This window comes from Colius striatus, chromosome 17, assembly GCF_028858725.1.
Source record: "Colius striatus isolate bColStr4 chromosome 17, bColStr4.1.hap1, whole genome shotgun sequence".
Classification (NCBI taxonomy): Eukaryota; Metazoa; Chordata; class Aves; order Coliiformes; family Coliidae; genus Colius; species Colius striatus.
In genome coordinates, this window is record NC_084775.1 from 8,593,014 (window position 1) to 8,620,190 (window position 27,177).

At 40.9% G+C, this 27,177-nt stretch overlaps 2 protein-coding genes across 8 annotated transcripts in view; one reads left to right on the forward strand and one right to left on the reverse strand.

Annotated features, from left to right (window-relative positions):
• The window catches only part of LOC104550858 (thioredoxin reductase 2, mitochondrial), a 32,598-nt gene extending 31,878 nt beyond the window's left edge, over window positions 1–720 (reverse strand). Inside the window, exon 1 of one of the 3 annotated variants that reach the window (XM_062010442.1) lies at window positions 444–720. Coding sequence is in view for 2 of the 3 variants with exons in the window: in XM_062010441.1 (XP_061866425.1) it covers window positions 428–503 (76 nt within the window). In the remaining variant the exon portion in view is untranslated. Of the gene's footprint in view, window positions 1–427 lie in introns of all 3 variants that reach the window. The other 2 variants (XM_062010441.1, XM_062010443.1) reach the window with 2 other exon arrangements.
• COMT (catechol-O-methyltransferase) lies at window positions 573–25,548 on the forward strand. 5 transcript variants are annotated; one of them, XM_062010444.1, is made up of 8 exons: window positions 573–1,093; window positions 2,593–2,764; window positions 4,939–5,022; window positions 5,547–5,628; window positions 18,053–18,329; window positions 19,967–20,160; window positions 21,726–21,857; window positions 24,265–25,548. In XM_062010444.1, the coding sequence occupies exons 4-8, from the start codon at window positions 5,617–5,619 to the stop codon at window positions 24,442–24,444; spliced, it is 795 nt and encodes a 264-aa protein (XP_061866428.1). In that variant the 5' UTR covers window positions 573–1,093; window positions 2,593–2,764; window positions 4,939–5,022; window positions 5,547–5,616; the 3' UTR covers window positions 24,445–25,548. The 5 variants fall into 5 exon arrangements, with proteins under 5 accessions (XP_061866428.1, XP_061866429.1, XP_061866431.1 ...); XM_062010445.1 differs by lacking the exons at window positions 2,593–2,764; window positions 4,939–5,022; XM_062010447.1 differs by lacking the exons at window positions 2,593–2,764; window positions 4,939–5,022; window positions 5,547–5,628.
• Window positions 25,549–27,177: the final 1,629 nt, after the last annotated feature.

Sequence of the window (27,177 nt, forward strand, 5' to 3'; positions counted from 1 at the left end):
TTGTAATTAAGCCTCCAGGATAGGTTTGGTTGCCCTGGGACCTCTCTAGAAAGCCCCCACCTCATGGGCACAGGAGGCCTTGACCACTTCACGATCACCTGCAGCCGGAGACTCCCTCAGCGACACAGGGGCCGAGAAAGAGGCTTCGAGAAGAGGCAGCGGGACCGGGGTAGCTCCAAAAGCCGTTACAGATGGAGGCGGCCCGCCACGCTCCTCGCCCGGCTGCTGAGGGAGGAGAGTGGCGCCTGGGGAACGGGGGTCTCCGGTCCCCGCAGCGGGCCTTTCCCCACCGTGCAGCTGGCGGGGAAAGCTCAGCGGACCCTCCCCTGGGCTCTTTCGGCGCTAAGAGGAGAGTGCAACCCGCGTCCCGCGGCGAGAGGCAGTGGCGCGGCTTCAGCCAGGCCCCAGCCCGGCGAGCATCCCGTACCTGAGAGGGCTCGTACCGTAAGGCGCAGCCCTGGCATTCTCAGGAGACGCTCCCGCCTCCGCCACAGCGCCGCCATGCTGTACGGCAAAGGGCCTCCGCGCCGCGACGCGGCAGGACCCCCGCAAGGTGGCCGAGCAGCGCCTGAGTGGAGGGCGGCGGCGCCTCGTGAGGGCGGCGGGAGTAAGGGCCCTAGGGTGGCGCGCGGGGCGCCGCGGCGGGGGGCAACGGGACGGCCACCCCGCGCGCAGCCTGAGGGGACGCGGCCGCTCTCCGCCCTCCCCCGCAGCTCCGGCTTCTGGAGCCCGCACCCACCAGAGGCTTCTTTGGAGGGCGGGCAGACTGGCTTTCGCAAAAGTAAATCGCATTTGCGTTAAAATCGGACGCAGTAGAAGGGAAAAAGCCCCCATACTTTGCCCGACTGGCTTTCTCCCCGAGATGCCGCTGCAAAAAGGGCTCCGGGAAGACACGATGGCTGCTCAGCACCTTCACTGCTCATGAGAGCCCTGTTTTTTCCTCTCTGAAGCTGCACATCCCGCTGTAACACGCACGCTGGGAGATGGGCTGTCCCAGCCCCTTCCTAAGGTGCTGCATGCAGACAGCAAGTTAAAAACCTCTGAGAAGGTGGTTTGAATAAAAGCCTCTCGCTTCCACGGTGTATTATTGCAGGTACAGGTGATGTTGTTTTGGATTTCTGTGGCTAAGATACACTCAGCGTTGAAGGCAGGCGCTAGAGAGTTGTGTCTGAGGGAGGGAGGAGGGCTGCCTCAGCCAAAATGGCGGGACGGGGGCTGCGCTACGAGGGCCGGCGAAATGGACCAGCATGGGCGGTTGAACACAGGGTTTAAGTGCGGAGGTACAGATTGTCTGCACAGGACGAGCAGGCAGAGCACCTCCGATGCGTCACAGCCTTCGGCAGCGTTTGTTAGCCTTGTATCGCATGCCAGGGCAATAATCCTGATCTACTCCGGATGGGAGTTGTGAGAGCTGTTAACGCTTGTTGTAGTCTGGCAGCCTAAGATACAAGTCTCAAAGCAGGCATTGAACAAAACAGTACTACAGGGAACAAAGTCTTTATGCAGAAGTGCTGGCTGTTGGCCTGTACTGAAGCACGGTAGTGATGCTGCCTGCTGCTGTATGTGGTGAGTCTTATGTGATGAATGTCCCAAATCCGAGTTTGGGACAAAGAATCAGCCGGTTTTTTCTTCCGGAGAGGGCGCTGGTGTCAAAAAAAAGCATTTAGGCATCGTGGTTCAGCTGGCTCCGGATCAAGGGCCTGGCTCACAAGGGGGCAGCATCCGCCCAATGTTGCTTTGAAGCTGTCAATCATCTGGTCCACAGTTGAGGAGAAACAGCAGCAAATGATAATACTCAACGTTTTGTGAAACTAACATAACCTCCAGTGTAGGTCTGACTATTTTTTTCCCATTCCATTAATGTTCATAAATACATGAACCAGGAATTACTATCACTTCAGTAAATGTATTGATGACTTGTTTGGTATCACTGCTGTTAGGGAAAAAAAAGCAAAACCACTTTCAGTTGCCTCCTGCAGCACTAATTAATAAATCACTAGAAATACTCTTGCCCACTGCAGCAGCAGTAGAAAGACATGACTGGAATGTATTGAGATGCCTTTGAATTAAAGAAGCCTCAAGCATATTCAGATACTCATCTTCTATGCTTTTCAGGTACATGCATGCAAAGTTGGTTTCGCCACTATCTTGCACTGAACCAGGCAATGTTGAGCATCACAGAGCATTTAGTTCAGATGCATAGGATAAAGAGTAGAATTACATCTCCCCAAATACAAAAGGAGTTTACCTGAATAAATGTCCCTGCAGCATCATGGTATTTTTGCTAATAAGGAAGGACCTTAAATGTAGCAAAGCCATTAAGATAAAGCATTAGCTTTAAGCAGCAGCTACAGTGGCAATTTAGGGAAGAATTTATGATAAATTTGGAGTAATGCTTCTGAACTCTTTAAAGGAAAGGGTCTTGGCCAGGTGCCCATTGTAACAACCAAATTGTACAGTAGCATTACTGATTGCTAGCATTATTTTAGAACTCAAAAGTCCACAGCCTACACAGTGGTGCTGAGATTATAGCTTCTTTCAGATGTTTGGGTATTTCTAAATGCATCAGCACATCCCTTCTCTCTTTCCTAGCTTGAAACTGAGTCAATTACTTTCCCTTGGCACCCTTCTTAACTCATCTGGGAACCAGAATTATCCATAGCTGCCTCTGTGCCACTGAGGCCCAGACCATGTGAAGCTAAGGTATCATCAGCCCTCTGGCTGTGTCTCACAACTGATGATAAAACACTGTCCAGTTCCACAGGTAAGGCTTTCCCAGCAGGACTGCCATCTTCAGAAGAAAATATAAAGCTTGTGTAATGCTACTCTGCTTGTTCTTGCACGTTCTCACAAGCTTGATTATTGAGATGAGTAGAGGCAAATATCAGCAATGAGGAGTGCTATGGTGACAATATCAATAAGAGGTGTAGCCACTGATATTTGCTGCAGTCAGCACTGAGCATGTGTGTCTGCTCTACACATCAAAAATCTTTCTCAGGCACCAGAGACAGATTCTGGTTATCAGGTGTAGTTTCTATTTTGTCTTTGGCTTATCTCCTATAGCTCTCTATTGTCTTATCTGAATTCTTTTGTGGTTAGCTTTAAGATGATCAGAATAATACAAATTTTACATAAAGATAAGTTATTTTAAGAAAGCAAGCAGAAAGTCCTTTAGTTCCTATCAGGAATGGTTTGCGTGAAGCATTTTCTACTCTGCCCTGGTGAGGCCTCATCTGGAGTGCTGTGTCCAGTTTTGGGCTCCTCAGCTCAAGAGGGACAGGGAACTGCTGGAGAGAGGCAAGTGCAGGGCCACCAAGATGATGAAGGGGCTGGAGCATCATCCTTATAAGGAGAGGCTGCTGGAACTGGGGCTGTTTAGTCTAGAGGAGACTGGGGGGGGATCTCGTTAATGTTTATAAGTAGATAAATGGTGGATGTCAGGAGGTTGGGACATCATTTTTTTCTGTTGTATCCAGTGACAGGACAAGGGGTAATGGAAAGAAGCTGGAACACAAAACGTTCCATTTAAACATAAGGAAAAACTCTTTTACTCTGAGGGTGAGGGAGCCCTGGCACAGGCTGCCCAGGGAGAGTGTGGAGTCTCCTTCTCTGGAGGTCTTCAAAACCCACCTGGACGTGTTCCTGTGTGACCTGATCTAGGAGGATCTGCTTGAGCAGAGAGGTTGGACTAGATGTTCTCTAAAAGTCCCTTCCAACCCTACTATTCTTTGATTGTATGATGGTGTTTCTACAGTGAAAGTGTATTTTCTTTCAAAACTGGGGTTATAAAAACCCTCTTAGAAGACAGCTATCAGATTTAACATCACGCTTCCACAGAATGCTGTCAGTTGTAGCTCATCGTATTTAAAATCATAAATTAACTTAACACATTAGATGTGGTTTGGTTTATTTCCAGGGGCAGATGCTTATTCAATGTACTGTAAACAGTGTGGAATTAAAAGGGCAAAGGAAACACATCTGTACTATCTTTCAGAAATTTATATAAAAATTCAACAAAAATAGGGGTTCTGAAAAGCATGAAATGGTTCTTAATGGTCAGACTTTCTCCTTTTTGTTGTAAGGACAACTCTGAACTCTGTAGGGTTTTTTTCTTTGCATGAAATACCTTTTGTTACATTTATCAAGGGCTTACATAAATTCTTCCTCATGAAGACAAGGAAGACTAAATACCTTTTCTACCTAATATTTTTTAAATTTCCACTTTTCAAACACATCCTCTTGTCTATCCTGTTTTTCTTGCATGGGTTGTTTCATATCTTATGTTCCCAGATTAGCAATCTTGGAAGGGTGGGGGAAAGAAAGGTGTCAGATCAGATAGCATCTTTGGAAGTCATCACATTGTTTCTTTTTTAATGGTTAGGGTGGGAAACAGATTATATGAAAGGTTATTATATTGAAAGCATTTTGTGACATGACCTAAATAATAACCTAGAGAAGTGTCAGTGAACTGTATGGGATCACTGGTTGAGCTAAGAGGTATCTGCATGAAGTAGTTTTTGGTTTTTCACCATCTCCCTCATGATTGATTGGTTGTGTTTTCTTCCTTGGTGTTCCTCTGCTAGTGTGTAGCTTCATGTCCTTGGCATTAAAGAGGAAGGAAGGAAAGAAAAAGCATGTGGAAGAAAGGCATGTCAAATGGTGAATACAGAAGTGAGAATAGTGACACTAGTCCCTGACAATAGAGAGAGCTGTATCCCAGAGCTACAAAAAGGGCAGAATAAATGGTAGCAGAGGAGAAGTGGTTATGAGTCTTCTTTCAAAGCAAAGTAAAACCTTCTCATGATTCAAATTGCTAAATATATGAATAGTGTTCTAATATGGGTGTTATGCTGACAAGTGAGAACCACTTTTATTTGAGGCTTATAAACTGCATTGTGTAGCAAGAATTTTCTAATATTTCTTTTTGTTGGTATGAAGGTGTCTGGCTTACAAGCAAGCTCTGCTGGATTTTTCTGCATATTTGCTGTATGCTTTTAGGAGCTTTGACAAACTAATCTTTAGGTGAGTTAAAACCAAACTTAGAGGGGAAGAAAATGACTAATTTTGTTTTATGAGATCGAGGTGCTGATCAGATTTCCATGTGAAGCTGACAAAATTACAATGTTTTGTAAAGATGGCTCAAATATTTACCATTAGCTGATATTTTTTAATGTAAGGTCTGTAAATGTATCTAAACCAACCACACTGAGAATGCTACTGGTAGACACATCATAGAATTGTTCTAAATCAGATCATAATTTAAATTCCATTTTAAAATGTTACTCTAGGAAAACCAACCATTCTAATACTTGCTAAGTGCCCCAAAAGGACATCTTCTTACAAAGAATACATCGTTCAGCTCACAGTGTTTCCTGGAAACATTTGTGGATAGGTTCAGAGACCAACAAAAATGGTTTAACATTTTGTTGCTATTTCACACTTTGTTTGCTTTTTTAAAAAAAAAAAAAAAAAGAATTTATCTGAGAGTAGGACTCATTGTTCAGAATTTAATCTATGCCAATTTGTTCCTTCCTTCCTTAATACAGAATCTTCTGTTAATAGTTTGTGCTAAACAACTAATTGATTGCAAGTGCGGGAAAAACCCAGCAGAAACAGATGAAGCTTCAGGTAACAAAAGTTCTTGACTTCACTCAAATATTTCAACCTATATTACTAAAAATTAAGAGGAAAAGGACAGAAATATGTTAGACTTAACTGAGCTTCAAAGTTTTCATCAGGAGTTACAGTCTCTAAGAGCAGGAGGGTTTGAGGTTTTTTTTAGTCTACATGTTAACATTTTAAGATGTACTAAAAAAGAAAATAAACACAAAATCATCTAACTGCCTGTATAATCTGTTAAATGTTAAGAGTACAACTTTGCTGGCTATCTTCTCTTTTAGCTGTTTGCTATTTTAGATATCTCCAGGCAGTTTCCTGATTTGTGCATGAATGGTGCTTCCTTTCTCAAAATCCTTCTTTTGCATGTTTCTCAGCAAGAGGAACTAATTTGACTGTTGAAAACAGCAAATTCACATAAAAGAAAATCCCTCCTACTATTCTGAAAATGCAAGCTCAAAAGAATTTTCTTCCACTCAATGTTTCACATGATCTGTGAGGTTTGTGATAATGCACTAGCTCTCCTGCCTCCCTTTGTTTTGGCTTTTAAAAACCAGTCTTTGGCTGGGATTATTAGAAGAAGGGAATGCCATTTGTTGTTATGCCAGGCATGGATTTAGTGAGAACGCTTTAGCTCCGTGCTATGCACAGCAAGTGGGGATAGCACTGCCACATTGCATCATGTGATTGCAGCTGTACAGCCTCTAATTGAGACTGGGAGCTCTGTACATGAGCAAGTATGTTCCAGTCTGTGCTGTCAGATCTGAGCTTCACTCTGTCAACTGTCAGAGCGAATCAATCTAAACTAGACAGATATTCTGACCCATTGCATGTTTCTCCCAAGCTAAGATATCCTGGGTCCACACAGATGTGCCCTGTGCATGCAGTGTCCTGATGTTCTGCCATAGCAAATCCATCTCATAAGTTGTTATCTCTACATAAAAATTGTACTATACCAACACATTTATAGCTATTCATGGTTCTCTCACCTGAAAGTATTAATATCAGGGTAATTTTTTACTATCTAGATGAGGATTAAACATGTGAATAGTCTCTAACTGTATCATGCTGGAGTTTGTGGCATTATTATTATGTTATTAAAAACTTTCAAAAATATCCATACCAATATAGGTCCTGTCTTCATTAAAAAAGTAAATTACAGGAAGGCATGAGCCAGTGTCTAACAGCCTACCAAAGACACTTCATTTGGGGAAAAAATAATCCCATAGTAACATATTACAAGATTTCACATTTCTATTAACTTGGAAGCAACTTTATGGACATTATCACCCATTTTGGATGGTTTCACCAGCTGAACCTCTGGCTTTATCTAATTTGTAGTTATTGGTGTTCACCATTTTTGCTTATGTAATGAAATGGCTAGACAACAGAAAGTGTTACTTTGCAAACATAGCCTTTATCATACAAGTAAACAGTTGTGGGCAGGCAGAAGCAAGTTTGCTCCACCCATGCTTCTAGCCTGAAGAATATGATTCAGCTCAAAGTTAGAAGTCCTTTAGGAGCATTGTCATGGGGTGCTGCTCAATCTGGTAAGTCTTGGCACTGTTCTATGCTGCTAAGCAGACACTGGGCTAGTACTACCTACAGTTCACAACTAGCTGTAGTTAACTGCAAGGATATCTCCAAAGAATAACTGTATGCTTACAGAACCAGGTCAATGCAGACATTAAGTTTTACTGGTTTAAGCTCTTTTCTCCACAGCCCAGCAGTAAAAGAAATTCTCAGTTAATTTTTACTGCTGGTAATATCAGGGATCATCATGCAGATACAACTTGTCATGGTTTCACAGCCAGCTTTCAAACAGACAGGAAATTACTGTCAGTGAAGCTGGAGTGCAGTATTGCTTATTTCATTCTTTGTTCTGCTTGATGTCTGAATTGTAAGGAAATATTTGTTGAGCTAAATCTCTGTTATACATGGAAGGGACACTTTAAAGTTATTCTGTATTGACATTGGGCACTGTGCTATATTGCAGGGTCTTAGCTTCGTTTTATTTAGAGTTACCAAAATCTCTTTGATCTTCACCTACCTATTTTTTCCACAATTCTTTATTCAATTCATCCACTTCACATTTTTTTTCTTCTCTTGTCATGCTCTCAAGTAGTCCCTAATTCTTTCAGGAACCTCCCTGTCATGTGACAAAGCCTGTTTTGCACTTCTTCAGTTCCTCTTTCTGCCACAGTTAGTACAAACCCTTACTTTGAATCTTTAAAAAGTTTCTAGTCTAGAGTTTCAAACACCCTCTGACTAAGTCTGAGTTCTGTAGTGAGAATACAGCAGAGAATTACTACCACACTGTGTTTGGGGGTGTGGGGAGTATCTTATTGTTTTGTCCTATGGTGCAGTTTAATTACAGTTAGACTATATTGTTTCCACTTCAAAGGAAACAATATAGACAGTGAAGCCAAGAACAAAATTTATTAGAATAAGCCTCTTTTATCTTAGAGACGTTTGTATCAGAATATATTTCCAACTAGACACTATAGAAATTCAGTTGTACTGTTTATAATGTATTCAGTGCACCTCCTTCTTTAGTTGTTAAACAATTTGCTATACGTACTGCCCCTCCCTCCAGCAGCACTCCCTCCATATGTAACCCACATGCCTAGGTCTTGTTTCTACGACTTCTGCACTAGCTGTAGCATGCCATGTCTAGCTGAAAAAAGAGCTTAAATCCCTTGGGCCAAATTCATTCCTGGAGTTGACTGAACACAGTGCATTGACAGTCAGCACGGATTTGGCTCCTACCTGACTTTGTCAGCATTCACTGTGCTGTAACTAAGTAACAAGAACACTGTCATTAGGAGACAGCTTTCTCTAAGGTTATTAGAGCACTGAGCACCTTTAAGGAGTGCAGAAATCTATGAAAGGAGGAGTTGGGGAAAAGGACACCGCTCCTTTTAGAGTCTGTAACAGAACTGATAAGCTATTCCTGTGATGTGATCGAATGTGACTGAATACTGCAGTCTCTTGGACTCTTATTCTGTAAAATCCACCCCAGAGCAGCTTGCACAGGAAAAGATCGGAGGCAACAGCTTCTGCTGTACTGAGAAAGGTACATGTTTATATTTTCTTATTTATTAGACTGGACAGGATTTGTTATCTTAAACAATGTTACTAATTTAAACAGTCGTGAATACGAAAGAAGCTGTGTTTTCCACATTCTGGCTAGTACTCGTTGTCAGGAAGCCAGTCCGTGGGCAGCAACAGCTTTCACAGAGGAGTAGGACATATTTGTGTGTAATGCATTTGTACTGTATCATAAACCTTGACAGTTGAAAGAAGTGAGATGAGATAACCCCAACTAAATTGAAAATGGAATTTATTGCTATAAATGTGGTGGAATTTGGTACTCATTTGTATTCAAGAAAAAGCTGAATGCGAGTCAAGCTTCAGTTCAGTCATATTTGACTGAATAGCTGCCTTTATAAATGTGTTGCCTGCAGCTGTATTTTATGGGGGTTTTCATTGTCAAGAGGGAATTCTGTTACAGCAAAATGTCTGTGAAGAGCAGACTAAAATCTAGTACTTTTTCTTGCAAGCCCTGTTGCTGCTTATAGAGTAACTGTCTGATGACCTTTATGGACATTCCTTACCTTCTGTCCTTTAAAAACAAACTCATCTTTACTAATACTGTTAACCACGTGTCATGGTGGTTATCTCCATAAACAACCTTTACTTCATCTCTGCACTTATGCTTACTTTTTTTTCTGCTTACTCAGCCATGGACTCTAACAAAGACCTCAGGTTCACAATCTCACACATTTGCACAGCATTACCATATTTAAATGCTAAAGAAAAATTTCCTGATTTACAGCTTTTGTTTACATCAGTGGGAAAGAGTTTAACCACATTAACACTGCAAAGAATTTACTTGTCACTCAAGTTTAACAGCTGGTATCAGGTTTGTCTTTGCCAGTCCAACACTGTTGTCTTTCAGCATTCCTTCAGGATCACTGGAATTAAAACTGACTGGGAATTTTCAGAAAAAAACATAATTTTGGCAGCAGTCATTGAAACCAGATCTTAATGTATGAAGCTGTCCATACCAGTTTTGCTAAAACTCTCTCAGGAAAGATTTCTCAGAAAGCAATTTCTAGGTAAAGAAACACTACATCTCCACCCCAGCTATGTTTCCTGGGAAAGGCATTCACTCCGGGTTTCAGACCAAGGTCTCATGCCCTTTTCTGTCTCAGGCTGCCTCTTCTCACATGGTGGTTAGGTTATCTATCTGCTGTGCTGTGGTGGACCCCACCTTGCCAGGCCTGTTTTAGAGCTATTAGTTTCTATAGAAATAAGCCAACATTTCAGCAGTGATTTCATACCTGCTCTTTCAGATCCCTCTGTGGGTGTCCTTGCTACCAAGTTCCGTGCACTCCCCCTGACCTGAAGAGGAGCTTCTGGAGAGTAGCAAGCTGTGCTGCAAGAGACAGATTTACACTAGATTAGCTGGTAGCCTTGGAAGGAAGGCAGGAGCATGCTGTGAGGATTTGGGACACTGAGGATTCAGCCCTTGATCTTTGTGATATAAAGAGAGACTGAAACAGGTCTGTCATAGGGGACTGTGCTGAGGACAACTAGCCATTTTAGTCTTTCATTTTCCAGCCTTTCCTCTCTGCCTCCATATGGGGCAAAATCATTCAATAAGAGCTTGTTTTACCCACCCTGGGGAACATGAAAATCTCACTGAGAAAACTTTTTTACAGACCAGCTCCTTATGTGCTGACAGGGCTGAGCACTTTGTAATGTTAGCATTCCACTGCATCCCAGGTGGGATTTGTAAAATGGAGCTGAGCTGTGCCAACTGCTGGCCTCAAACACTACTACAACTGATACAAACATCTAAAGTTCTGGAGTGGGAATAAGGACTATTGGAAACAAATACTTCCTAGGAGTACCTGAAAAAATCTTATTCTTGAAAAGCAGTCTTGCTCAAGGACTGGTAAAGTGCATTTCTAATCTCTGAAGCATTGTCTTTCCCCAGACTCTGGCTTTAGTCATGCAGTGTGTTTGCTAGGCCAGCCTGGATCAGAATGCTACAGCTCCATGTGGACCTGCTTGCTGAAAGGAGATGAGACCTACCTATGTGGCCAGTTTATTCTAAACCCTGCTTGTCTTTATGGGCCACATAACCATTATATAAACCTTTTTCTTTCTAGCACTGAATACCACTCAGACAATAGCTACTGTGAAGGGAGTTTTAAGTGGGTAGCAATTACCCTTATTGAAATCTATCTGGGAGAATAGTTATGAAGCTTAGTTGGTCAGGCTTCCTAGTAGGCAATAGGTAATTTTCTGTTCTTTTCCTTTAATTTAGTAAGAAGAAACCTGTATTTGTTTCCTTTCAGCCTGAGTAGAGGGAAAAAGAGAAGACAAAAGGCCTGGGGGGGTAAAAAAATCATCAGAACTTTGCATTTATAGAAGTTGGAATTTTTGTAGTCATGGCAGTGAAGCTAAAGTGTAGTAATTTGAAAAAAAAAACAACCTTAGGAACAAGAAAATTCAGAATGCATGCAAGAAATACTTAGTGAAAAATTATATAAAGTCTGTTCAGCTTGTTTTCGTGATGTCAGTGGAAAATCTGAAACTCCCAGTTTCCGTTGAAGTACAAGCTATTCACATTTGGCAATACGTTAACTATCCTTCACAGTGCTGCACTCATTTGGAACTACATAAACAATAACAGAAGAATAGGAGGCAAAAAAGATTTTCTTTGTACCTTTAAAAGTACAAAAATATGAAGCTGTTGAATTGTGTTGCCTACAGCAACAGGATACAATATGTTTGGCAGAAGTTAGTTTGGATTTTCTGACCAAAATATTCTGCCTTTGTTGCTCTTGGAAAGGATAAAAAAATGCAAAATGCCACAAAACAGACATTGCCTCATTCAAGATAGCACAGGACAAAGAGTCAGAAATTCCAGTCCCAGTCTCAGGCATAGCACAGATCTTCTCTGGCCTAGTGCAGAACCACAGACATTGTTAAAGTGTGTATAAATGTGCTGACTCTTACACATCATTTCCACAATGCTTCCTGAACAGCTAATATATCCTTACTAATATGCAAATCCTCTGCATACTTCATCACATGAGAAACTTAAAAGTATAATTTCAGCAACAGCCTTTAAAGAGTTTGAACTGAAACCTTTTTAACCTTTTCTAAAAAGAAGGTACACCTGCCTTTTTCACACAGGTATGTGTATGGGAGGATTTAATCTGTTAATTTGTATAGACTTTGTGAAAAAACTCTAGAAAATTGTTCATGTTATTACATTATTCTTCCTGCAGACTTACCAGCAGTGTCTCTGCAGTGAGTTAGGCCCCATCATCCCCAGACACTCTATTATTGTAGACCATTTCTATCATTCCTAATACCATCAGATCAATGGAAAGATTCTTTTGTGAAAACAAGGTGAATGGTATGAATTTACCAAGCACTCCCCATTCACCAGGTTATGTGAGCTAATAGAGACTAAATTAGATTCTAAACCCTTTAGCATCAGAATGCTAAAGTACTGTCTGGATGTTTGGAGACTTGTAATAAACTCTGAAACAGCCAACCTGTACTTGGCAGTTAGATTAAATGCATGAAAAATGATAGCAAGATTAGATGGAACATCATCTTTCCTCAAAGGCCTGATTTGTCAGCAGGCTGAAATCACTTAAGGAAAGTGTTTGAAGCAGTATTCGTCTCCATATTTTCCCTGTTGTTCATAAACTCAAGAATAAAAACATCACATATGCGTTTACTATCTTGGTATCCCAAAATTGATCTCTTTAGTTAATGCAGATAAAATCACTTTGCCTTTCCACAGGTGTTAGCCATATATCCATAGCAAGGTTGTTTCTGACAAAGTTTAATTTGACTTTATACCACGTGGAAAGTTAAAGAAGTAGCAATAACTTTAAGTCTTGTGGCAGCAGAAGTGTAGGTAAAACACCTCACCCAAGATCCGTTCAGAAAAATATTGCCAAAACAAGGCTCAAACCCAAGTCCTCTGACTCAGGATTACAAAGTTTGCTCTCTTTCTCATCCTGGAGAAAGAGATTAATGTACATGCTGTCTTTATAAAAGGGATTTTTTTTTGTGATTGTATCTGAGATTTCATTTTCAGTACAAAGCAAAGTCGTATCAGTTCATATAAGCCAAAATTGCAATGAGAAGTTCTGTAATTAGGCTTATAAGGATTCATCTTAATTAGAAAAATGTTCTGCCCAACTTTTTCAACTTTCCAAGTATTTTAACACCTGCCAGCTCTTATTTTTTCATCAGTAGGAAATTAAGTCTTGTTAAATAATCATAATGTAATGAACTAGGCTTCAGAACAGTTAAATAATCAAATTTTATACTTTTTAAACCCACTGTTAAAGTCTCCAAGGCATATGTCCTTATTAAAACTCAGGTCATTTAAAGGTACTTACCTTCAGCATGTTTATTTTTCTCCTAAGTAAATATCAGTTTTTAGCAGAGGGAGATTGTTTTGGAATCTGAGAGAAACAGCTAAAATCAGTAGTTTAGGTCAGATCTCCATTCACCTTCCTTTAACACTCTTAGGAAAACATTATACAGTTTGTATGACACACTGAGAAAAATCTCAATTTGATTTTGCCTGGTTACTTGGAGTAAAAAGTACATTAAAAGTCGATGTTACTAACTGTTCTAATCCCCCACTGAATAGAATTCTAAGGCCAGTTATTTTATAACAGTTCTTGGAAGAATTTACCCATAGGACTGATAAATAGCATTACTAAAAGATTCTTATTGTAACCTCTGTTGAAATAATTGGACTCACCTGTACAAGAACAAATAACAGAATGTATTGTTTTGTGCTCTATCACATGGATATTTTTGTGTTTTTATAAAACTGGAGATCATGTAATAGTAAGAGGGTAGTGAATCCCCTCACTTAACAACTACTGCCATAATAATAGTTCCCTAAGCCTGTCTATTGGGGCTGCGGTTATAACCATTGGAAGACTTGGGTATTTTGTCTTCAAGGGCAGATAAGTTGAGTTCCACAGTTTGTGTTTCCTTCTGTCTTTAAAACTACCTTTTGAAATCTCTGTAAGCTGGAACAAAGGTACTCCCATTTGAATGCTGATTGTTTCATTGTGGTTTGCATCAGGGGAAAACTGCTGAACTGCATTATGATTTGGTCTTATGAAACCTGCCAAAATGAGCAAGATTAGATGCATAAGAAAATAACCCATTGCTTTAGAAAGACTCATCAGTGGTTTGACAGGTTTGGGCATGAAATTTTAATATGTTTTCTTTTAAACTCTGTCTTCTCAATGTCAGATTTAGTGATACATGTTATTCATTCCTTTCCATAATATTATCCCTCCAGTTTTCTGTTTATTCTCTTGCTGAATTTTTCATTTTGCCTACTATTTTCCACTTCAAATTGTAACTTTCAATGCACAGAAGAGGTTGCAGTGCTAACCTGTGTGTTTGGAACCTCGGTACAAGCATTAAATAACAAGAGCAACTGCCTTTTAGTAAGTGGTGATGGGAGACTTGACTATGTGCAAGTTCAGTTTTATTGCATATTTGATGAAACTCATGAATCCACATTAAAGCTAAAATTGCAGCTGCATCTTCTAAAGCTGTCATAACATGACTGTCTTATTAGATTGTGGTAGTTTTAAATTGGTTGAATTACACATTTAATTTTAATATCAAGCATTTTCCAGCTAAGACTATGAAAGCATTTACCAGTCTAGATCCAAAGACAACAAAGAGAATTGCAGGTCAGTGTTTTGCCTTCAGAGGGGATTCTGGGGTGAACTGGAAGAAATAAGATTTCATAGCTGAAGATCCAAAATTTGTTTCCCAGGTAGCCCAGCAGAACTATCAGTTGTTGCCCTTCTGGACAAGCTTAAAGGCTGTTGGCCTGTTTATGCTTTTGCATAAGGAATGGCTAGAGAGATAGAAGGCTATGCCTGTCAGTGTGATTCAGAAGCCTATCCCAGCTTACACCATTTTGTCAATTGAGTTGGTCAATTGAATTGTCTTGGTATCAGGTCACGCTGCAGTACCTGCCATGGGTTGCAGTGGGCTAGATACAATCTATGCCTTTGAAAAGATAGGGTATACGAGATCAGCTGAAGTTACTAAGAATCAGCAGGTTTTAAAGCCTTCCAAGTTCAGGGCTTTGTTCTAATAGACACATGTTAAGAAATAGCATTTCACAGGCTGCAGGCAATGAGGAAGCTGTCCTTTAATACATGGGCTTTTGAGCATGTGGTATCTTGTAATTTTGGTATACAAAGGCTGCAGCAGTGTGGGAACTAGTTTGCTGACACCCCCTTCCAGGTCTGGGAAGCGCTGTGAACATGGCAGAGCAGGATTTTGCTGTCAAGCAGGTCATTTTTGTGAAGGTATAAAAAGAAGTCTTCACAGTCTGTTCCCTAGCTAAAAAGAAGTCTCAGCATTCCTGCAGGACAGGGAGTGGGGCTGAGTTAGCCTATAGATGCTGTCTCTCCCTGTTTTGAGAAATCTCACCAAATGTTCTCATCTCTACTAAGCAATAAGGCAGGAAAGCAGTTCCTCAGTTCATCTTGCAGCTATCATCCATTCTTGCTGTCCGACATGTTTGAAGGGCAGCCCCAAACACCCTGACAGAACCTCATAGTACCAAAGCAACAGCCTGTGGCAAGTTGTACTCAGAGGATACCCAAAGTATCTATTGTAACCAGAGCATTATGTCTGACAGTAGTCTGAAATAATTCGAAATGCCAAGTCTTGTGTTCCAGAGGGACCTGAATATGGCTGGACTCTCACTGGTATGCAGGGCTCACATGGTTTCCCTTGCCCAGAGGCAGGAAGGTTAGATATTTGCAGGCCTCGGTAAATGGTTTCTGGGCTCCATCCATTCATTGCAGTTCAGAATAATTGTCTCTCAACTATGTCAGAAATCCAAATCCATCAACAATGACCATACAATCAACTAAGCCATGACTAGCCAAGTTATGATAGATATTTTTCTGTTAAACTAATGATATTTTAATAGTTCAGTCCAGGTTTTCAATGGACAGATAATGTGGAATGTCTTTGCATAAAAGAACTAGAAAGAGCACAAGTCCCATCTGAAAGGTGTAGGAGAAATGGACCTGATCAGTAGAACTGCTAGTGCATAGAAAGTAAGAAGAATAATTGACATCAAAGCCTTTGTGATCCTGTTGAGGTAAAGAAGCAAGTTCTTATTAGCTAAGGAACAAAATTCAGAAAGTCCAAGCAGCAAGATTTTCATGTGCTAATGATGCTGGCAAGCCCTGAAAGGAAATGTCTTAGGTCAGACCTTCCAAGGCAAGAATTAAAGGTATTAACATTAGTGACTACTTAAAAGCAAAAGAATTAGACTTTTAACTGCTCCAAACAAATCATACTTGCTGTGCAAGTCAGATAAGTGGATGGGTGAAGAAACATCATCTGTGCTGTAGGCTGAGCGGATCTCCATGGAAACTCAGTCATCTTCTGAACGCAAAATGTGTTCTGCGTGATGAGTCAAAATTTAAAGCAGTGGGATAGATTTTTTTTCCCATGTGTGATGTGTATGTGCCAAGTCCCACTGCAGAATGGAGGTCTGACCACCCAGAAAATTTAGGGACAAATTTGGAGGAAACAAAAAAGGGAAGTAATAACAGGTAGGAAAAGATCTGGGGAATATTTGGCTAATCACAGAGCCCCTTTTCTTAATCTTGGACAACTTAGGCAAACTTTTTTGGGATGTTGTAAGTCCTGTGGGAGCAATAGTTTTGCTGAACTCCAGGTAAGGTGGAACATTGATACAAGTGCCAGGGGAAGCTGCTCACCATCTTTAGCAAGCTGGAAGAGAAAGAGACTTAATAGAATCAGACTAGAAAGAGATGTGTGCCATGCTCTTTAAAACTAACAGTTTAAAAAGCAGGGCAACTCAATCCAGCCTGCTGAGGTTAGGAAATCTGTTCTGAGTCCTTTAGATCTATGTTCAAATGTCTGATTAGACTTAAAGAACAAATGAAATCAGTATTCATTCCTCCTAATACTCACTAGAGTACATTCCAACCTGTGCTTCCCTCCCAGTGTGCAACTGTTGGCCCATGCTTGTGGGAAGCAGAGGTGGAAAAGTGGAGGTGTTGTAAGCTACATCATCAGAAATGAGGTGTGTTTTGAGTTCTGAAAGAGGAGCTTCACATGCAGAGAACCCTGAGGCAAATCACAGTCCTTGGTTTGGCACCCTCTCAAAGGCTAAACCAATTACTTAATTTTAAGAACAGTTTCTTTATCAGATCTTTCATGTTGTGACTCCTGCATGGAAGTAAAAAGCACCCTCCTGTATACTGCCTCATCTGAAATCTGTCAGAATAAATGACTTTGATGGGATTTATTGCTTGAGCTTTACATGCATCCCATCTGCTGAGTTTTATGTTCGGATGCCCTGAACTCTCAAACAGAAACACACACCAGCCATGCCCCACACAGAGAGGCACCTGCAGCTATGACATTGAATTTCAGGGGGTGAATAGGCACAATCCCATCAGATAATTTGAGCTGGCCCATTGGAGAAGTACAATGTGCCCTTTTGTTACATCTCTTCAATTTCACGAGGCTGAGCTCTTCTCTGATTCAGGGATTCAGCTTTATGTTTTCATAACCAGTGAGAAAACATCCCTACTTTATAAAAGGAAATGTCTTGTTCTCAAAAGTATCAGACTGACGGTTCATGTCAAAGGTTTTATAATCAGGAATAAGACTTGTATTTTCTGTAAATCATTCTACCTAGGTACCTCTCCTGCAGGCTCTGAAAGGAAGGAGGCAGGTTGAGTCCTAGTAAAACGTTAAAACTCAGCTTCTCTGCAGAATGTGAGAGGGCAGGTGCCATCAAAGAGGTCTGCATGCAAGGTAGTAACTCACGACCTGCAGGACTGATTTGAAACAGAATGTTACCTAATAGTGCCCAGTTTCTGTGGTTATTATGCACAAAGGGTGAGACATCCTATATTTTCTTACCAAAGCCAGCTTAGAAGTTTCCCAGTGCTCAAAAATTAGGAGAGTGGGATCACATGCAGGCTGTAATTTAAGATATTAAATCCCTTGGAAAATAGTTAGAACAGACTTGATGCTGACAGGCTCCTTGTGCAGTGGCAGCTTGGAGCCAGGAGGAGCAGCTGTGTGGGGGAAGGGACCAGAGCATTAAATAAAGCTACTTGTTGACTGCCTGTAAAATTGGCTTCTAAAGGGAGTGCCACTGAGCAGCATCTTTTACCAAGTAACAGAGAGTCATTTTCAGCTACTCTAGACAGTATAATAATTAAACCCTGTGTGTTCCTGTTCATTGTGGTTGGTTGTGGATTATTTGGCTTAGTATTTAACAGAAAGGATAGCTCTCTCCCGTGCCACCTTAACCCTGGACTGTTTTTCTCTTTCCTTCCAGATGCTGGAGAGCTCTTCACTCCCTTTCTTCATTGCCTTTGTCCTGCTTTTGCTGCTCTTTGTGGTGCTCATCAGGAAAAACAGCACTGCTGCCCTTATCTGGAATGAAATAATCCGAGAGAAAATAACCAATTTCATCATGAATCAGAGCAAAGAGCAGAGGATTTTGAATTTTGTGCTTCAGAATGCAGTCCGAGGAGACCCCTGTAGTGTGTTGGACACTATAGATAAGTACTGCTCCCAGAAAGAGTGGGCCATGAATGTGGGCAACGAGAAAGGTAATTGCAGCAGGGATCAGCACTTTTAAGATCCTTTAAGACTAGCATAGTTACTCACACAGTAACTTCAATCTGTTACAGCTGCTGCAAAAAATCCCACCCAAACCCATCCCAGGGCAGCCTTGTGGTCAGCAGAGCAGTTCTGTGAACAGGGATGCATGTTTGTGCAAATGGCTTTGAGAAGGAGTATCCAATAAGTCATCCTGGGAGTCACAGGGTTTAAGCTGGGTTTGTGTGTGGTGCACATTGCAAGTGTGTAATCACAGGGGTACAATTTATAGGGAAACTCTATACCTCAGTGCCCACAGAGAACGGCCTTAAGGCATAAACATGATGTTAAGTACTTTCAGACCCTTGACTGGAAGATAGTAAATTGAAAAAAAAGAAATAATTTTAAATGATATTAATTTTGTGCATACAAGCCTAAGTTAGAAACTGCTGTTGAAGGGAGAAAGCCTACCCATGCAATACACAAAAGCATCTATCGGACATTGTTGCTACTTAGCAAACAAATCTTCTCCTAAAGGAAAATGTTGGGACAACATATTTTTTTCTCAGCTGCAGGAAAATTACAATCTTTTAAGAAAGACTGTAACAGCAAAATGTTAATATGTTCCCTTATGAATTAGACACAAAAGTACCTGTGGCTGGGAAATTGCAGAGGAAATTTGCTTACTCTGGGATTAACATAGCTAATGAAATATAAATGTAAGCTTTGTAATAAAAATGTTTCTCTGTCATGGGGACTCTGTGAGACTTGCTCCTCTGCATACCAGGCAACAGAACACTTGGGGCAAGGGAACAGGAGGTGGTGGCTGAATAGGAATTCTTAAAGCTCTGAACTTGGGATTATACTCTTTAAAGTTTCAGACTAGTTTTGCCCAGGCAAGATGACCTTTCCTCAGATAAGAACCATCAAAGTTAATGCATCTTTAATCACTAAGATTTTGGGAGGGACCATGTGATCTCACATTGCAAGCATCATCACCACCACATTCATGAACAAATGACACCAAGGGAAACATCACATAATGAAATGTGCACATACACTGAAACATTCCACGGCTCAGGGTAAAATCCTTTCAAATACTTCTTCAGAAAATGAATTTCTTCAGAAGGACTGAATAGAATACATTGTCAATTCTTTTTGGGAACATTTTTTTGTTGTTAAGAATTGACAAATGTTTTCCATCCCACAAATTCCTCTAATGAATGCAAGTATTTTGCAACTTTCTAACTAGACTTTTCCCTTTAAAAACAAGTATTTAGGATAAGTAGTATGAGACTACTACATGTAACATATGCAACACACTCCTCAAAATTCAGGACTTATGTAGTTCACAAATACAGACAGTTTCTGCAATAAGTTCTTGGAAAAATCCCACTGCATTTTCCCCTTGTAACACTATGGATACTTCAGTAATTCAGGCACTTCCTTACTCAGTTTCAAAATATAAACATTTCCAAGTAAGATCACAGACAAGATAATTTGCAGAGGATAATTTGACATCAGCCCTTATCTTTTGAGTGTCCTGAGAAACTTAATACACTTTGTAAGTTTCTTGTCACTAACTTGCCCTTCTGTATGTGAACCAGTGTGATTTGGTCAAATGTTAACCTGTTTCCTTTTTATTCAGGTTTAATTCTAGACAAGACAGTGGAAGAGGCCAACCCCTCAGTTGCACTGGAGCTGGGAACATACTGTGGCTATTCATCAGTTAGGATTGCTCGTCTGCTGAAGGCAGGAGCTCGTCTTCTCACTGTGGAATTCAACCCAGAATTTGCTGCTATAGCTAAACAGATTTTGGAATTTGCTGGAGTACAAGATAAGGTAAATACAATTTGCCTCTGGTTGGGATGAGGAAGCAATAAGTGGTGAATGGGACTTTATCCACAGAAACAACAATAATAGGTGTAAATTTGATTTTTACTTGTCAAGCAAGTACAACACAAGTGTCTGGAAACATGCAGTTTAACCATCAGGCTTGATAGCAGGGAAAAGCTACCAGTGTCCATCCTGAGGACCAAGGTTGTCTACTCTTCTGTATATACAATGAGAGATTGAGGCCTGTCAAGGAGGGGGAGGGGGTGGTGTTTGACCAAAACAACTAGGGCTGCTTTCCAAAGTTCTTTCCTGTGCAAGTCAGGATGAAGTTTCAGTGGGGTAAGACCAGAAACAATCATATAAATCCTTATCTTCTTACCATTTTGAAAGCATTTAGACTTCATCTACCAGTTTGGCCTCTTCACTATTTACTGGTTAGTACAGTAGACGGACTGGTTGCTGAGAGCTATTTTCAAACCCCATAGTGGCTGTAAGAATAACACAGGTCTGGAGGGGGTTATTTCACTGGAGTCAGTTCTTATTACACTCACAGGACATCAGCAGGCACATAAGATTAGTAACCACTATTGCAAAACTGGTTAGATTTACTGCCATTATTGAACTGCACAGTGTATATACCTATTTTTTTTTGCAAATCTGAGATGTCTTGACTCTCTGTACCATTGGTTGAGATGCAGGTGTTTCCAGCCTATAATCTATTTGTAATCTATAATCTGTCTCAGCCTGTCTATTCAAATAGACAATTCAACATAGATGATGAAACTACAGGAAATAAATCCTACCACAAGATCTTCTGATGTGTTTTCTTCTTGAGTAGAACCTGAAGTACTAGTGACACCTAAAATTGTGCTTTCCCTGTCTGATTTAATCTCCTGATTAGCTATGAGTCATAACCCAGATCTCCTCACCACTTTTCTCCTCCACTAACAGTACATGGCATTTAACAATCAATGTGCAGCAGCTTCTTTCAGTTTTAACAGTACTTATGCCAATAAACCTGTGAGGAAGATGTGATAGCCTCTGTCCTGCCTCCTTCCCTCTACTGGCCATATCCATTTTACAAACTCTAGGCTTCAGCTTTATTCTAAACTAACCTGTTCTCTGCATTTTTCACTTCCCTAAGACTACAAGATTCAAGTAAGATCTAAGTTTAAAAGTAACTAAAAGTGCTGTTCTCAACAGGAGATTCCCATGTTTCCAGTAAAGAACCACATAGAATCATAGAATGGTAGGGGTTGGAAGGGACCTTTAGAGATCATCTAGTCCAACCTGCAGAAGCAGGTCAGCAAGAAACAGGTCACCTTTTCTGCTACTATTTAAAAAACCCAAACACACAAACCCACCCAAATCTAGATTTTAAACATAATTGAGTTGATTTGTCAAAAAGAAAAAAGCACACTTGTCCTAACTCAGTGAAATAATTCAATTGACACAATATTGAGCTGTAAACACGATTGCTTATGTCTGGCCACAATTCCAAATTAAAATGAGCCAGAGGCAATCACTTTGTCTTAAGGGTTCAGGATTCATCAGATGGATTTGCATTTCAGGTAAAACTCCTAGAAGGCCCTTCAGAGGAAATTATACCCCAGCTGAAGAAAAAATATGAAGTGGATACTCTGGATTTTGTCTTCTTGGATCACTGGAAAGACAAATACACACCAGACACAATACTGCTTCAGGTCAGTTTGCACAATTCCAGTCTTAAAAGTAAAGCAGCAAATACCTTGATGTCAGTGAGGCCTATGTTCTTTATGAAGGACCTCAGCCTCACTAAAATGACGAATGGCAGCCAAAATAGCAACCTTACAAGAAAAGAGGATTTGGATCCCAAGCTTTTGTTAGGGACAACTGCTGACACTACATAGCTCAGGACTTGGCAAATACTGTTGAGCCACTTTGTTTCCTGAACAAATGGGTCTGCAGTAGAAATCCTGGCTGTAGGATTGCATGGTCTGGGTCTTATGCTCCCTCAAAGGAGAGTTTGCATGGTCACTAACCAGAACAACTGACCCAAAAGCATCCTGATCCTGGGAGCAGGTGAGACTTAGGGCCTGCATATCCCAGCTCCACCTCATTTCCTCAGTACCTCTTTTTTTACCTGAGTCTGTGGTGCCAGCAGAGCCTTTTGATGAAATACCATCTTGGTAGCATAGCTGGGTGTCATCTGTCCAGGAGTCTTTATGCCACTTAATTAATTGGCTGCAAAGCAGCCTTCAGAGGAGTACAGGATGCCTCAGTCAGGCACTTGCTAGAGGAGTGCTATCCAGCTCTATCTCCAGCCCTGAATGGGGGAAAAAACTGCTTGTTTCTTCCCAACCCATTTTAGCCATTACTGTCAGCATTACAAAACAAGTTAGCTGTAACAGCAGCAGGCAATGATAGGTGAGGGCTCTACTAGAGGACTTTTTGGATAGGAAAGTATTTTCCAGTGTAAAACAACTGAGATTCACAACATCTGTATCTATCAACACAGCTCATGCAGATACTCTCCTACTGTTGGAGCTGCAGGCTGATAACATTTTCTACAACTGCCTAAACAATTTGTTTGGAAATGTCATTTTCTAACTATTTTCTTCACAAATAAATCCACTCTTTTTTTTTGAGCCTGCCTCTTACATTGAGACCCTGCCAACTACTTCCTGACCCCTGTTTGAGGACTACAATGTTGTTTTCTCATCCAGGCTCCCCTGTTTTTTAATTTCAGCCCTATCCTCTAGATAGCTGTTTGAAAAGGAAATTTGTTTGGAGTTACGAACAGCCAGTATTGAATTTACACAGGAGGTAGCTGAAGAAAATGTTCCTCCATACAGTTGTTTTGTGCTCAGAGAATGTTTTGTTTTGAACTGGCTGTGTAAGGATGACTGAGCTCTTTCTATTGGGAAAAAGCTAGTGCATCCTTATCAGAGCTTAACCTTCACATCACTGCCAAAACAAACAGGTAGGTTAGTTCCATCCTATGGGTCAGTCTGATGCAACTGTGACATAAAAGTTTGCTTTGCTTAAAAAAAAACAAAAAACAACTTTTATGATGAAGAAAAGATCTCCACACTTTTCTCAGTGAATATAAAATAGAATCATAGACAGGTTTTGGTTGGAAGGGACCTTAAATATCACCTAGTTCCACTTCCCCTACCATATAAAATATTCAGATGAAATGTATATTGGTCAGAGAATATTTGCCATGTCTGTAAAATTGCTTCTTCTGCAGTGGCTGGTGTTCAGTCATTGGAGGGAAGAGCAGTAACTAAACAGCCTCTGCAGCACACTCATCAACGGGTCTGCTCTAATATACTGGGAGCACCAAACCCCACCCCATGTTTTGGTTGCAACTACTGTCTGTAAACACTGGATAACAAAGAGCCTAGTGAACTACAGACTGTTTTAAAACAGCTGGCAAGCTCAGATAAGCAACTTCTACTAAACAAAAATATTAGTAAAAATTAGGTTTGTAGGTTTACTGAGGATAAACACAGCACTTGAATACCACAAGTTAATACCCTGGGAGAATCTATCCAAGTGATCTTCATTGTGCACAAACCCTGCTTCATGCCCAACTCCTGAACAGAAAGCTGTACAAGATGGAAGGAAAACAAGCACAGAAAATCTCTTTTATTCATTTAGTGGTTTTGGAGTTTGACTGAGACTGACCAAAGCAGACTGGTCCATGCCAGTCTCTCAGGTGGCCTTAAGAGCTACTGCAACACTTCAATATTAAAAAAGTTTTCAACCATTAGGCATGAAAGCCAAACCAAAACCATCCTACTGGTCATGCAGATATAGCTGGAAAAAACCTGACCAAACTGCACACCTCCATTGCAGCTGATACACTATTTCAGAACCTGAATGGCCCAACATGTTACCAGCACCTCTGATGTTCCACTGGTTAGCAGCAAAAGGCAGCACATTAAAGATGACCACAAAGGATTGGAGTTACTCAGCTTTTCCCAAGTCTTCTCTCCAAACCCATACTATGATGGGATGTTTGGATGCAGGGACTTGAGTACAACATGGTTAATATGAAAGCACATTACATTCAAGCCAATGTCTGCTTAACAGCCACCATGAAGCAATTTCTCTTCTTTCTAGGAATGCAACTTGCTGAGGAAGGGCTCGGTTCTTCTGGCTGACAATGTCATCTTCCCAGGAGCTCCAGAGTTCCTGAACTATGTCCGCAACAACCCCCGTTTCCAATGCACTAACTACCCATCTCATCTGGAATACATGAAAGCGGAGGATGCTATGGAAAAGGCTGTGTTTTTGGGATAAAGAGAGCAATTAATACTAAACCTTTGTTTCAAATGATGTAAATGCAACTGCACAAGTTAACTTGTCCATGCTTTATATTTTGGGGTATTTTTTTGTACTTGGAGTCTGTAATTAAAGCAAGTGCTAGTGGAGATCATTTCAGACCAGATGGAAACCAAGACTGGGAATAAGTAGGGTAACTGCTCAAAGGTCCGTTCCACTGTTTCATATCAGTCAGCAAACCCCAGGTGATGCACTTGGCCTTGCCTCAACCATCAGATCATCAAATAACACAATCTGTTACATTGAGCTCAAACCCAAACAACAGGGTTTGGGCTCAGAATAGGGTGGAGAAATTCGCTGCAATTTCTGAAGACGTGTTCCCAAGCTAATCAGAGATTAATTGTTATCAAGGGTGGAAAAAAGATGTGTTGCAAGAAAAGACCATTTCAGAGCCCTTATTTTGCTAAATTACTATGTAACAATGTGGTGAAGGCTCCTGTTGAGGTTATCAGATTAATTTGCATAGTTACTACAAAAGTTTATCATCCCTATGCTAGAGAAAAGGGCGTGCACTGAAAGAAGACCAACCCATGCAGTGATGAGAAAATTAACCAGACTTTTGCAGAAGGCAAACAAAATTAATCAGCCCAGGGAGAGGCAGGGAAAACTGAAAAAGTAAATAGATTAAAATAAAACCAGTATGTCAGATAACAAAAGGAGCAGCCTCTTTCCAAAAGAAAATAGCTAGTACCAGAGCCATTAAGAAAATGCTATTTATCTCCTCATATTTACTTACAAGCATTACAGTCTACATACATAGTGTGTGCATTTCAGAGACAGGGCAGGCAACTTACTCTGAAGTGTTGTGTACATTTAAGATGTTGTATCCAAATGAAGACCAGAGAGAATGAGTTTTACCAGGCAGGTCCTGCACATCCTGGTTAACCTCAGTGTCATTAACACTGCGTGGATAGTGAGCATTGTCAGTGAGAAGATACAGAGCCAAATCTGAAGTCTTTAACCCACCTGAACCACACAAAAAATCCACTAGCGTTTCCTGCTGTGATTATATAATAAGGCAATGACTGCATTTATAAATAAAAACTAAAAAAACCCAATAGAGCAGATATGTGACTTCCTTTGTTTCCCATGAACTCTGCACTGCACTTGGGATTTCCAGCCTTTGGACAGCCAGAGACAGATCCGACAGCTGAAAATCAGGGATAACCGTTGTCATCTTTCCCACCGTGGATTCTTTCCAACCTATTATCAGCTTCTTCCTTTTTTAGACTCCCCTTACTGAAGAAGTATCTACCCTGGCCTATGTGCTGCAGAAATCCCACTGCCAGGACACCACCAGTGAGCCCAGCAGAGAATTGGCCCACAGTAGAAAACTAGAACAGGCTACAGAAACAGAATCAGTTTAGAAATGGACCAAGCAAACTGTGGTGACCCAGCCAGCTTATAACATCTGCATTTCACAGGGATACGAGAAGGCAAGATGATCAGAGTTTAACAACTTAAACTCTGTCACACTGAGACAGACACAAAACTTACTGTGCTGGGTTAGAAGTACTGGGCAGAAGCAGCCCCTTGTGACTCTGGTGTGCTGCCCTGCGTAGGAGCAGCCTCTGAGCCTTCCATCTCACACTGTGAATGTTGATGGTTTGTCCCTAAGCTTGCTTAGCAGCACATCCTCTTGGTAGTCATTCTCAGCTCAGTGTCACTGGGCCAAAGTCCTTCAAGTGATTCCATGCAATTTTTGCAACATCTGCAAAGGGAAACAGTCTTCAAGCCCATCTAGGGGCACACACAAGCTTCTCAAACAGCCTGAAAACCCTGGACACCTACAGTTGAGCAGAAAATTCTTCTGTACCCATAAGATCGTGACTCCAAAGAATCCTTTTGTTTCTGGCTTTCCACAGGTTTGCACCTAAAGGGGCTCTCCTGCTGCAGCAGAGCACTTAACATGCAGCACTAAACCGCAGCCTCAGGTACATGCTGAAGGACAGGTGGAACAGTAAACAGACTTCTGCACTGTTCAAGAGAGGGTCAGAAAAATACATTCCTACTGCTGCTAGTTAATGGCCCAAATTACCATCTTAGAGACTGTCAAGAAGATTAAGGAAGAAGGGAACCTGTAGATTTAGTGTGGCTATTTCAGAAGATGCATTAGTGAATAATGCATGGGGGACAGATGTAAATGTAACAGCCACCTTGTAGGATAAAAGAAGGTATTTTAAGTCATTAGAAAAGGTCTCCTACATGGAAAACACAGTGTATGCATCATCAGATTATTTACAGAATTCCATAGGCAGGATCAATTTTTCTACTTGACTACACTCCTGAAATGCTCTTAATTATTGGTGGCAAGGGATGAAAAAGAAAAAGGCTGTCTGTTTGCATGACTGACAATTAGAAAAGAGGCTTTTGGTCAGTTGAACAAATAAGATCTGTAACCACTGACACATAAATGTAAAATCTCCCAGGGATAAGAGTTACTTTTCAAAATCAAGCTGTGCTTTGAATTCTGGGAGAAACAAGAGGTAATCAATGGATCTTCTAACTCAAAGATATTCTATAACCCTATTGAGTGTTACTGCAACATCAGCCTACTGTAATTAGAGGACACCACCTATTCTTGTACAAAACAACTAAGGAACTGTGTGTGATGCATGTGTTTAAAGACTGAGACTGTACCACAGACAGAAAGCTCCCAATGGAAAGAACTCCCTTAAACACACAGCTTGC

Coding starts and splice junctions, on each gene's coding strand:
- COMT (XM_062010444.1), top strand. Junction 18,330..19,966: donor GAATGTGGGCAACGAGAAAG/GTAATTGCAGCA, acceptor CTTTTTATTCAG/GTTTAATTCTAGACAAGACA. Junction 21,858..24,264: donor CAGACACAATACTGCTTCAG/GTCAGTTTGCAC, acceptor TCTTCTTTCTAG/GAATGCAACTTGCTGAGGAA.